Here is a 13,099-nt window from a genome sequence, read left to right on the forward strand (position 1 = left end):
ATAGACAGTCATTTGATCTATGACAAAGATGATACTGTAATTAGGAATAATGGCCCTTTCAATAAAGGGTCCTGAATCAATTGTCCATAAGGAAAATATATATTATTTTGGAGCATGTATGTAGATTCTACACTTCAGTATATAAGGTATAATTAACATTTTAAAAAGACAAGATAGGAAAATTTCTTCATGATCTTGGATGCACAAAAATTACAGCTGGGTACTACTGGTGGCTCATGTATGTAATAATACTAGCTACCCACAAGGGCCTGAGTAGTAAAATCTGTGAGGATCCATCTCCAAAATAAGTATTAAAATGCCTGGCTAGAGGAATAGCTCAAATGATAATCGGTCAAGCAAGCAAGCTGGGTAAGCAAAAGATCTGGTACCATAAAAAATGCTTACACAGAACAAAAATATACTATTAATAAAAAGACTAATAAATTGGATTATGTGAGCTGGGGATGTATCTCAGTGGTACAGTACTTTCTTAGCATGCACAGGGCCCTGGGTTCAATCCCCAATAAAATAAATATAAATAAATAATAAATCCTCAATAAAATAAGAATAAATAAGTAATATCTTAAGGTAAATTGGATTATATTAAAATTTAGAATTTCTGTTCATCAAAATATATCATGAGTCAGGTACTGGTGGCTCATGTCTATAATCCTAGTGAGTCAGGAGGCTGAGATCTGAGGATTATGATTCAAAGCCAGCTAAGGCAGAAAAGTCCACAAGACTTTTATTTCTAATTAGGCACCAAAAAACTGTGGCTTAAGGAGTAGAGTTCTATCCTTCAGTAATAAAAGCTCAGGGACAGTGCCTAGGCCTCAATTCCAAACCCCAGGACTAACATATACACATAAAACACAAACAACAACAACAACAACAAAATATATTCAGAACTTCAGGTGTAGCTCAAGGAGTAGGGTACCTGAGTTCATGCCTCAGTACTGTTTATATGTACATGTACATGTACATGTATGTGTATCTATCTATCTATCTATCTAAAATGAATAGATAAGCCACAGAATGGGAGAAAATGATACATATAATTATCAAAGGCTTCATATCTAGAATATTTAAGAAGTTTCTACCTACCTTCAAGGCCATTCTTAAGTGAAAAAAGAACTGCAAATCTGTGGGGGAACAAGCAGATAATCCAACAGGCCAAAGACTTGAACAGGCAACTCCAAAAAGGGTATCAAAGTGACTAACAAAGACGTGAGAAATGCCAACTTCATCAGCTATCAGGAAAACACAAGTTAAAACAAAAATGAGATAACACCGCACACCCCCTAGATTGACTAAAAATAAAACCTGATAGCACCCGATGTTGTAAGCATGTTCAGTGCCTGGGAGCCCCGCTACCGGTTGGAGGGGGTGTAACATGGTGTAACCACTTTAGAACACTGATGGGCTGTGTCTACTAAAGCTGAGCATGTGCTCCCCCTATGACTCAGAAATTCCACCCTCGAGAATGACCCCAAGAGCAATGTTGAACACGAATTCATCACAGCACATCAAATGCCCAAAAATAAACCAAACAAAATATGGGTGAGAATTCTACCCATAAATTGAAAACTTACTAAAATGCAGAAATAGGCAAAGTTTTTGCAGTGGATGACTACATTACCAAATAGCCAGTTTTCCTCAATCAATCCACAGATTTGATAAAAATAAATGAAATAAAAATAAATTCCCACAAAAACCAGGACAGGTTTGTGCATGTGATGATGACCTGATTTAAAATGTATATGGAAATGCAAAAGGCCAAGAATAGCTGAGCCAATCTCCAAGAATTACTACAGAGGAGGACCTACTTACTAATAGTACAAAGCTAGAGAACACAAGGTGTTTTGAGGAAAGACAAAGAGCTGAAAGAGAAAATGAGGTTTGGAAATGGAACCATGTACCCACAGCCATTTGATTGGTAATGAGCTGACATCATAGCACACCATGGGGAAAGTTGGGCACTTCCATAAATGATTCTGGGTCCAACATAAAACCAGATGAGAAAGAAGAGAAGAGAAAGAAGAAGAGAAGGAATCATGATCCTTACCTCATACCAACACAAGCACACATTGTCAGGTTGATTGTTGATCTAAATGTGGAAGACCAAACACCAAAGCTTCTATAAGACAAAGGTGGAAAATACCCTCATAGCCTTGGGGGTAGATCATATGAAAGAATTTTTGTCCATTAAAAACAACCTATTTATAGGACTTCAAGGTAGATGTATTTAAATTAGCTTCCCAAATCTCCTAAACCATTTCAAATAGCTTTTTAGCTATAAAAATCCTATATAAAAATATTATTTTGATTAATCACCCAACTCAGAGATGACCCGGACTATAAAATGACTGTTTGCAACAATCCAAAGGTTAACACAGTTCACCTGTGCTTTTGTCCCATCATGCTCTGGGGTGAGATTGTTGTGGCAAACAAGCAGATTGATGAAACTGTGGCCCAGACAGAAGTTGGGAACCATGAAATTTGGATTGGAGTAATTGCCCTGGAAGACTTTAAAGTCTTCACTAAAGTTGACGAAGCTGCAAGAAGCAGCAGGATGGATCAGAGCCCTCCTACAAGACAAAGACTTCAAGGCTTATATAGACACCAAAAGATGTAACCTTAAGCCCACAGCAATATACCCCGCATGCTCTGGTGAAACACTCTGGTCTCCCCTTGGGTACAGTGGGGCATGCTGTCCCAGTCTCACAGTGGAGGTTAGGTGCAGAGAATGATCATGAAAATTTTTCTTATCAACAACTCTCTCTAAAGGAAAGCACTTTGATGTATCTATATATTTGTATCTACATATAGATATAACTATATAGAATCTTTATAGATTACATGATAGTATTTACATAAAGATTACAGATTATATAATATAATCATCATCTGTCTACATCTTGATTACTGAATTTTTGAGCATCCTTAAATTTTGCCCTTTGTGTCCATCCAGGCTGTAGAGACTGGGGCTGCTTGGTGGTAGGAGGGACAGTACTCAAGGTCATCAGTTCAGCTAAACATTAACACAGGGGTCAATGGGTCCTATGTGGCTGGGGGTCGGGGGGTTCTGAAGGACAGGTAGGGAAATGATTAGTGGGTCCTCTGCTTGGACAGGAACTGAGGATGGGTGGGAGGAGACATTAACTTATCTCTGGGGTGGACCTGACACTTTCTGATTCTCAGAGGAAGCAAGCCTCCCTGGGGATTTCGGTTACCTTGTCACCATAGGGTTGCATGGGAAATGCCACCCTTTGCTTCAGAAATTGCAAGAACAAGGCTGGATCTCCTTGACTTATGGAGTCATCTAGGTTGTCCATAACTGTAGGGTGAGTGTGCAGCCCCAAAGTATCCCCAGGTATGGGTCATTGTGGGGAGCAGCTGTCTCCTGTACACTCAGGTAAAGCAGTAGAAAACAAAAGTAGAGGACGCTGTCATAAATGCTAGGATATTTCCTCAGGAGACCTTCCTGAGGAAGGTCCTCAAGTGCATTCCCAAGGCCTGTGCTCCCTAGGGCAGCTCCCTCCACTGGGGGAAAGGTGACATTCATACTCCATTCTCTGCATTTGCAGCCCTTCTGAGTCTTGCAACCCAGGCTCCGCCCCTTTCTGGCTCCACCCTTCAGACCCCACCCCTCTCATCTCAAGGCTCCGCCCCCTCAGTCCCTGCCTATCCAGACCTCGCTCTTTCAGGTCATGCCCCTTCCAGGCCACGCCTCCACAGGCCACGCCTACCTCTCCACCTCACAACTTTGACCTTCCCCAGGTCTCCAGTTACCTCTTATTCAGCTGCCTTTGGGGGTTTCTTCCTTAGTTTTTGCATTTTCCTCAAATTTCATACTAATTTCTAATACTTTTTTTTAAGATTTAAAGATATCTGTGCAACCAAGTATCTTAATAAATTGCAAATTTTGACACCCTTAAAAATAACATTTACCAAAATAAAATGACTTATTTCTGCTCATTATTCAACAACTCAAAAAGTTTTTCTTTTCCACAGAGGCATTGATTTTGATATGAAAACATTTCCTTAGGCATTTTCTAACCAGGTGCCAACATGATCTAAGGACTTGTTTACAAAATCCATCCTAATGATTTGCTACCTTTTGACAAATCCATAAATCATTGCTGTAGACGTTGGCTCTGATTGAGATTAAATAATGAATAAAATTATATATATATATATATATATATATACACACTTTATTATGATGCTCTTTTTTTTCTTCCTTTAAATGGAATGGGATCTGTAAGAGCCCTGGGTTGGGTGGAAGAACCATTTGTGGGGGCCCTGGGACCTGGCTCAGTCAGGGCAAACATAAGTACAGCTATTCTCATGTGGGTCACTACCACTCAATCTAGATCCCCCCCACCCCACCCTGGTCCAGACAGGGACGTTAGAAATACTGTCACAGGCACCCTTGACCTTGAACAGTCCTGGGACTCCCAGGGGCAGTGGGTAGAAGACATCGGTTCCCCCGTCTGTAGCCTCACCCTCAGCTGTGCCAGCACCCTGCACAATCTGCTGTCAGCCCCACTGACTGAGGGAAGCAGCAGGATGGAGGGCTCATGTCAAGCTTATCCAGCTGGGGTCCCTCACTCCAGCCAAGGACAGAGCAATGAGACATGAATGAGACCACATTCCAGGTCATGGGAGTACAGAACAGAGCCCCGGCCGAGCCTTGACAACCCTGTAGTTGGTGTTGCAAAAGCCAAGCCCATGCTGGTGGCTCACACCTGTAAGCCTAGCCACTCAAGAGGCTGAGATCTGAGAATCATGGTTTGAAGCCAGCTCAGGCAGGAAAAATCTATGAGAATCTTATCACCAATTAGCCAGCAAAAAGCTAGAAACAGAGCTGTGGCTCAAGTGGTAGATCATCAGCCTCAAGTGAAAATGCCAAATGAGAATGTAAGGCCTCGATGTCAAGACCCAGCACCAAAACAACAGCGAAGCAAGCCAGGTCCCCGCCTCTCAGCCAACCAGCGTGGTTCAGCTATGACGCATCCGTACCTCAGTACCTCACTGCTCCCTTGGAGGCATGTACAGCTATTTCCCTTTTACACGTGTCAAGGCTCAGAGAGGCCAAGTCGTTGACTCAATGTCACAGCGCCATCCAGAACATTAACCACGTACCTTTGGCTAACATGATCAGCCAGGATGAATCGGGATTGGGGGACAGGGGGGAGGGGGGAGGGTTGGGGCTATGAAAGACAAACGGAGGCACTGACCTTCCCCGAGATGGTCTTGTTCTGCTTGGAGCTGAGGGGCTCAAAGTCCACACCGATGTATCCCTCCATGGCAGCCAGCATGTTCTTGTGCAGACAGCGGGATGAGTTGGCCTCTGTGTGCACCTGCTCCCACCAGGCGGGCTCATACCAGCCCGGGATGATCCACTGGTACTTGCTACCATACATGCTCTCCTCGAAGGCCTGCGCGAGACACAGGCCGGGAAGGCAGTGGTGAGATGTTGGCTCTTTGAGAGGCCTGGGAAGAGTCAGGCTTCCTTCTCTCCAGACTCCATTCCCTTTCCTAATCACCTACTCTGTCTCCACCCTGTCATCCTGTCAAGGATCTGAGATAGTTTATAGACAACATGCACCACAAAGTAATAAGCATGGAATGAAACTGAAAACAGAAAGGCTTGGGAGCATAAAAATATGATGTTTTCAGGAGTTGAGGAGAACCATCTATAGACAAACAGATAAAAGATTCCACTTAAAATTAATCTACATATTTCACGGTGAGCTTACTGGTGATATAAGAGAAAAGGGGAAAAAGCTGATTTACATTGTTCTCACCATTAACAAAGAGAAAATATAATAGGTCTTTGGGGAAATAAAGTAGGATATTTTTTGTCTTTAGTCCTAAAATGTGCCTCTTATGGTGGCTACTAAGTGGCCAGCATGGTACTTTTCAAATGGCCAGGACTGTTAATTGTTAAGTGGGAAGTTCCTATAAGATTCTACTGGGTAAACTGAGAAGTCTCTACATTTTTGCATGTGTTAATCTGGGCATGCCATGTATAAGTTCAGATCTTGCCCCAAGGCCCCTTCCATTTGTACATCCTGCCTGCAGCTGCCCTCCATGTCCACCTACAATGGGCAAGGAAGGCAAGTTATGTAAGAGTCCAGGTCCCATGCTGGAATGCTCAAGGGCTGTCTGGACACCCAAGCAGGTGTCTGTCCGGGGCTCTGAGGCAAGGACCACTAGGTGAGGAGGAGGCGGAGCAGAAGCTTGGGTCAACTGACTAGTACCCTGGTCTACCACCCTCCCTGGGGTGGTAGAACTTTCCGGAACACAGCTTTGCCCATGGAATGACTAAATGAGGTCTCCACCTGTGACAGCTAGGCCTCATGGCCAATCAGCATAACCACCCCTTCACTTTATCCAAGGGAGCAAGTAGGCAAGGAATATTGCTTCTGTTTTAGAGATGAGGCATCTAGGAGCTGGAGATGTTGAGCGGCTAGCCTGAGGACACACAGCTGGCACTGTTTAAGCCCCGAACTGAGCTCGGAAGGCTGGGGATTTAGACTAGAGCAGCTAAGGTGGAGGAGACACAGACAGTGACAAGCCATGCTGCTCTGCAGCTCAAGTGTACATTTTGCCCTGGGTTATAAATAAGCCTGCGCTGGCTGGTATCTGCGCTCCCACCGGGTGTCCGCTCAGATCTGGGGAGCCCAGCATGGTACGGCAAAGCTGGGCGATGGTGTTTGGCTGGCAAAGCCACCGCAGTCTCCATCTGGTCTGTGCCACAACCCAGCAGGGGCAGGAATGCTCAAAGGGATCTGCTCCGATAGCCCCCTCATCGTCACCTGCTCCTCCATCCAGGGTAGAGAGAGTGGTGGAACCCCCCATGGGACCTTCAGCAGAGACCCCCCAGGTGGCCTCAAGCAGTGGTTTCCCCCCGCCCAGGGGTCCCACGTATGGCCTGGACACCCAGCCTCGAGCTCTAAGCAAACCTCTCTGAAGGTTTCAGGGGTGAAAGCTCTAGGGGAAATGTCACCCTCACCCCAGGGCACCGGTGCTGTCAGGGAGAAGGGTGGGGGGGTGACAGTCCAGCACTGTGGGGACACAGGCCTGGCCAGGCCTGGGGAGAAAGGGCAGCCAACCCAGGGTCACAGGCCCTACTGGCTTAGGGAAATGGGCCCAGTCAGGCCCAGGGACATGGGCTTGATCAGCCTCAGGAACACAGGCATCCAGGCCTAGGGACACAGACCCAGTCAGGCCCAGGGACACAGGAGGCCCAGGTTCTTTGCTCCCTGATTCTGCCATCCAATATATCTCAGAACTTCCGCAGTCCCTACAAGCCTGATGTTTACAACCTCATTCAACTTCCTGACCCAAGGTACAAGAGAAAAGAGATCTGTGGCCGACCAATCTCTCACAATGTCACCCGGCATGGCCTTAGTCAAGGAGGGGAAGATTGGCAGGTGGACAATGACTTGGGTGCCCAGGCTCTCATTCTGTGGGCTTTATTCCTGTCCTGGGGAGCAGCAGGGAGCCAGGGGCATCCAAGTGGAAACAGAGTTAACCAACTTAGAAGCCCATAGGGAGAAAAAAGTTCATTGTTTTGATGGGGTTAGGAGTCAGGTGAATAGGGCCTGGGGCCCAGCCTGCCACGAGCGGGCGATAGGGGTGAGGGGTGGAGGCCCCTATTTCCCCACATGGAAAATGGGAGGATCACAGCTTCCTCACTCCTACTATTACTGGAATGGTCAAAGGAGAAAAGGTGCTTTTTGTGATGGGCGTGGTAGTGTACTCTTATAATCTCAGCAGTTGGGAGGTAAAGTTGGAAGGAAAGAGAGCTCAGGCCAGCTTGGGCTACACAACCAGACCTTGTCTCAAAACCTAAACAAAAAAGACCTTTATGACTTGTCACACGGGGTGTATACTTTGTGGCCAGCTTTACAGGACTCAGGATGAGAACATGAAGAGTTTTCACTTGTCCTGTACTTCTGGCCTGCAAGCAGGCAGGACCTGGGTGGCCCTGGGATCTAAGTGTTTCCCTCCCTTGGGCAGTGCCCACAGTGAGCTCTGATGAGCATCTGACTGAGCGGCCTGGGAGGTGGGGGACAGTTAAGGGGCTGGGGCAGGTGGGGACAGGTGATTCAGAGGCTCTGTGACTGCCCAGCCCTGCCCTGAAGGCTCTTGGATAGGGGACAGAGCACTGAGCATGGAGCTTCTGCTGCAGGGAGTCCAGACTGCAGCCTGCAACCCCTCACGGCTGGCCGCAGTGACCAGGCAAAGTGCAGTGACCTGGTGGGAGAGGCTTGGTGATCCTAGATGCCAGAGACAGACAGACCCGCATTACTTACACAGCAGAACACCTTGGCTGCCATGTGCTGGTCGAACTGGCCCAGGATGATCCGGACATCATTCCCCTGGGGATAGAAAGGCAACAGAGGTGAAGGGAAGCGGTGACAGGTATCCCTGAGGGTTGGACACAGAACAGGCCCTCCTACCCAGGCTACTGGGGGACCTCTGCCCATATGGAGCCCTTCTTCAATCTTCTTACTCACCTTACCTGTGGGGAAACTGAGGCTAGAGGGGAGGAAAGGCCCTTTTGAGGTCCCCTGGGGAGCTGGTGGCAGGAACAAGACCCAAGTCAGCCATATTCTCCCCCCCCCCCCCCCCGTTCTAGAATTTTCTACCTCCTTACAGTAGATCTCTGTCAGGTATATGAAAACCTCAGCACCACCAACAGACCCAGGTGGCCTCAGGTAGCTTCCCCCCACTCCCCCCACCCCCTGGCACCCACCTCAGTTTTCTCTGAGATAATCTGGGAGGATTGCCTGAGATAATCCCCTTGAAGCACAAGACACAGTGCCTGGCAGGTGGGGAAGTGCTTCTAAGTGCCAGCTACCTTACGGTTCAGGAAGTATTTTGCCATTCTCCCCATTCCCCTGACCTATCTTGACTTTGAAGGAAAATTTACATCTACCAACTCTAGAAGCAGATCGCTTCCGTGAGCTCAGTGTGGCTAACAGGTGCAAGCTGTACAATGACCCTGGAACTCAGCCATTCAACAAAGATTTACCAAGCGTCTGTCTGAGCTTGCCTCTGGGCTCTTGGTCATGCTCGGGGATGGGGACACAGCCTGGACCCCACCCTGCAGACAGCACCAGGCCTGGAGGATGTGCTGAGCATCCAGGAGGCCAGCTGGGCCCTGTACAGCACCATCTCCCCAGCGATGGCCTCCTGGGTGGCCCAGCCTGATAGGAGCTGTGGCCTCACTGTGGGTCCTCGTCCCCTCCACAGGCCTGCGGGCCTCTGACGCATGGAAAAGAGGAGCCAGCCCTTATGGATCAGTTTTTAGCATCATTCAAAATTGGAAAGTGCTGACTAGGGGGTCCATTTTCCTCATCGTGTGCTTTAGCAAAATAAAGAGGGCCTGCCTGCTAAAATCATCCTTCGTTTGCAAGCAAGAATGGAATGTAGAGAAGGGGGAGCATGCTTGCTCTGAAAAGACTTGAAAGGATCTTTCGCAGAGCAGTTGACGGAAGACGAGCTTTTGTCACCGCCACGACTGCAGTGCTATAAAAAGTCCAAGCTGCTTCCGTTCATGGACAGACTCCCAGGCGCATACTCCTGGGCTGTCCTCCTTATGGCTTCAATTGTAGCATACTGCTTCCTACTAACAGCATCCATCCATCCATCCATCCATCCATCCATCCATCCATCCATCCATCCATCCATTAATTCATCCATCCATCTATACTTCCATCTGTCCATCCACTCATCCATTCATCCATTCAGTATTTATGGTGCATCTACTCTCTGATGCAACAGGGATAATGTATTGTGTTGTGGGTTCTAAGCCCATTTCCAGCTGCACACCCTGGGTCTTATGTCCTGGAGCCCCCATTTTTGTGGCTGTGTATGGTGTGGGGAGCAGGAGGGCTTGAACTTAGGGTCTGGACACTGCCTCTGAGCTTTTGTGCTCAAGGCTAGTGTTCTACCACTTGTGCCACTTTGCCAGTTCACTGGAGCTAAGAGTCTCAGCAACTGACACTGCCCTGGGCTGGCTTTGAACCATGGTCCTCAGAGCTCCTGATTGGCAGGATTGCAGGAGTGAGCCACCAGTGCCCGGCTGAACTCCCATTCTCCATCTCTGGTGTGGAGCTGACCCTTGCTGTCTTGCTGGGTAGTGCAGGACTCATGCTATCAAAAGCCCGTTGCTGGATTCAGGCTGTCCCCTCCTTTCCCCCCTCATGGGAGCTTTTCCTCAATGAGTTCATCTTCTGCCTCTCTCCAACTGCCCATTCTGTTCTCACCTCTTTGCTCTGCTGCTCACCCCGGTCAACCCCATCACCACCCACGCATGCCCTGTGTATGCCGTGGACACACTTGGGTGCAGCCTCATCTCCTGCCATCCATAGGACACCTCATGTGTCCTGCCAGCAGCATGTCCCCAGCGGAAGCCACCATCTCCCCCCCCCCCATTCTCCCCCCTTCATCTCTGGGAATGGCTTTCCTCTAGAATTGGTAGCATGGGAACCATCTTGCACTCACTGTCCCCCTTCTCCTCCCCCGTCCAAACTCTAACAGGAACCTGCTGTTTTTTTCTGCTCACCAGCTCCAGAGTCAGCCAGTCTCTGTAGCCTGCCAACCTTGTTCTAATTACCTCCCTCCTTCCATGGGGAACAGAGGATCTCTACCCTCCAACCTATCCTACCCACCCCATACCTAGCCTCCACAGACTGGACAATAGGGTTCCATCAAGATTCAGATCTGAATTCCTTATAACATTCTAGATTCTTTACCCACTGACTTTGGCTTACTTCTCTGGCACATCTTACCACCTCTCCATGGTAGTAGGAGTCAGGAGGCTGATATCTGAGATTACAGTTCAAACCCAGACCAGCCAAGAAAGTCCATGAGACTCTTATCTCCAATGAACTTCTAGCAAAAAGCTAAAAGTAGAGCTGTGGGTCAAGCAAGAGAGCACAGAGTTTAGAAAAAAGGCTAAGAGAAAGTGTCTTGAGAGTTCAAGCCCAAAGAAGAAGGAAGGAAGGAAGAAAGAAAGGAGGGAGGGAGGGGGAGGGAGGGAGGGAGGGAGGTGGGAGAGAGATAGGGAGAGAAAGAGAGGAAGGATGGAAGGAAGGAAGGAAGGAAGGAAGGAAAGAAGGAAGGAAGGAAGAAGGAAGGAAGGAAGGAAATAAGCTATCATTTTTCCAACTTCACCCATTTGTTCCCCTCCTTTCTGGAAACTGTCCATTCAGAATTCCCTTCAACCTCCCACTTCTGCCCCTCTGACTCAGCTCCAAACCCTGCACCTCAAGCTATTGCTCTGGCCCACTGAACTCAGCAGCCATTTTCCCCTGTGGCCTTGGTGCCCTGTGTGGCTTGCCCTGCACCATGGCACAAGTGCACTTACCTACCTGTCTTCCCTCCTAATCCCTTCTGGTCTCCACCCCCTCCCCCCGGCCCCGGAGCAGGGCACCATGTCCTTCGTGATCAGCACCCACTGAGTGCCCCCTCGCTATGGAAGGCTGCTGCGGGCAGCATCAGACACCACACCTGGCTCTCAGCAGCTAGCAGGTGCTCTTGCTGTACTGATGGGTCACCTGCTAGTCCTAGGACCAGTGCCAATCCCCATGCCCATTTCTCAAATGGACCACGGGACACACATCTTCATGGCTAATCACCTGACCACCTGCTGACAGATAAATAACCAGCTCTGCCTCCTATGGACCATGCGTGTCTCTGTTGCCATGACGACTCTACTGAAAGACCACCTGGTTCTGTGCTCCCAGGCTGTTAGGCTTGGATGGGGCCCCATCCAAGTCCTTTCCCAGAGAGACCAGCAGTACCCAAGAGTGTTACAGCACCCACAGACTGACTCTCAGGGAGCCCTGGAGAAAGGTCCTGCCTGTTCCCAGACAGTAGATGGGAGGGTCAGGCCCCATGAAGCTCCTAGTGAGGGACAGCCTGGAGCCCAGGGAAAGGCAGAGGGCACAGAGGGAATGGGGCGGGGGAGGGAGGTGAGACTAGAGAGGCAGATAAGGAGTTTGGGGTGCTGCCTACATGGGGTCTGCTTATCCTGGGACCTGTGAAAAGCATGGGCCTTCCTTCCTTCCTTTCCTGCTTTCCTTTTTTTTGGTTGTTGTCCCTGGGCTTGAGCTCAGGGCCTGGTCACTACCCTTGAACATTTTTTCTCAAGGCTAGTGCTCTACCACTTGAGCCACAGTTCCACTTCCAGCTTCTTTTGGTGGTTATTGGAGATAAAGAGTCTTGGAACTTTCTTTGCCTGGGCTGGCTTCAAACCTAGATTCTCAGATCTCAGCCTCTTGAGTAGCTAGGATGGCAGACATGAGCTACCGGTGTGAGCTTATCATGGGTATTTCTGCTTCTTCGCCCTGGAGCAGCAGCTTTGGGAAGGTTCAGGGGTACTGGAAAGGATGGGGGAGCACCGAGTCTTCACACACAGGTGTGTGCTCCATTGAAGTCTCCAGATCCCACTGGTCAGTGCTGCTCAGCTTGTGTCCTTTCCAAGTCCAGACAGTGCAAAGAGAAATTTGGAGTTGGCAAGGGTCCTGACTGCCAAGGGCCCCTCTGCCAGGGGCAGAGCTCATCCTCACTCAACATGTGTGGGACAGTATGAGTTCTGAGGTGGGTCTAGAAGGTCCCACAAGAGGAGAGTGACTGAAGGGAAAGGTGCCCAGGGCCGTGTGTGGTGCACCTGTGTCCCGTTGTGGACAGGGCTGGCTCTGTGCAGGGCCACCTGCAGTGGGAGTAGAAGATGAAAATGGACGAGTGATGACTCCACTGTCTACCTGAGCTGGACAAGTGACAATGGCTGGGCCAGGGTTGTAGTCATAATGGAAATCTATGTTCACATCCTCGGGGCTCATGCTGAGGAAAGGGATTGGCAAGGGAGCAGCCATGGAGAGGGTGGGAAGTCAGAGTGGGCTTTTTCCCACCTCGGATCTGCCAAGGGTGGCAGACAGAAGTCTCATGGGGTCTTGGGTTCTCCTGGGAGAGGAGCCCTCGGTTGCCCTAGCCCTCTTTCTTGGGCCCTCTTCATCCATTGTTTAGAAACCCTCGTAAATACCCCCCCCCCCCAACATGCCCCACTTGAGAA

At 48.8% G+C, this 13,099-nt stretch overlaps 1 protein-coding gene across 1 annotated transcript in view; it reads right to left on the reverse strand.

The window, feature by feature from the left end:
• Nucleotides 1–13,099, reverse strand: part of Gabbr2 (gamma-aminobutyric acid type B receptor subunit 2) — a 332,778-nt gene that overhangs the window by 128,231 nt on the left and 191,448 nt on the right. Inside the window, exons 5-6 of the mRNA XM_042697162.1 lie at nt 8,331–8,396; nt 5,244–5,444 (exon numbers count right to left, since the gene is read on the reverse strand). Of these exons, the coding sequence (XP_042553096.1) occupies nt 5,244–5,444; nt 8,331–8,396 (267 nt within the window). The remainder of the gene's footprint in view (nt 1–5,243; nt 5,445–8,330; nt 8,397–13,099) is intronic.

This window comes from Dipodomys spectabilis, unplaced genomic scaffold (genome assembly GCF_019054845.1).
Source record: "Dipodomys spectabilis isolate Male_0828 unplaced genomic scaffold, ASM1905484v1 ptg000006l, whole genome shotgun sequence".
Lineage (NCBI taxonomy): Eukaryota > Metazoa > Chordata > Mammalia > Rodentia > Heteromyidae > Dipodomys > Dipodomys spectabilis.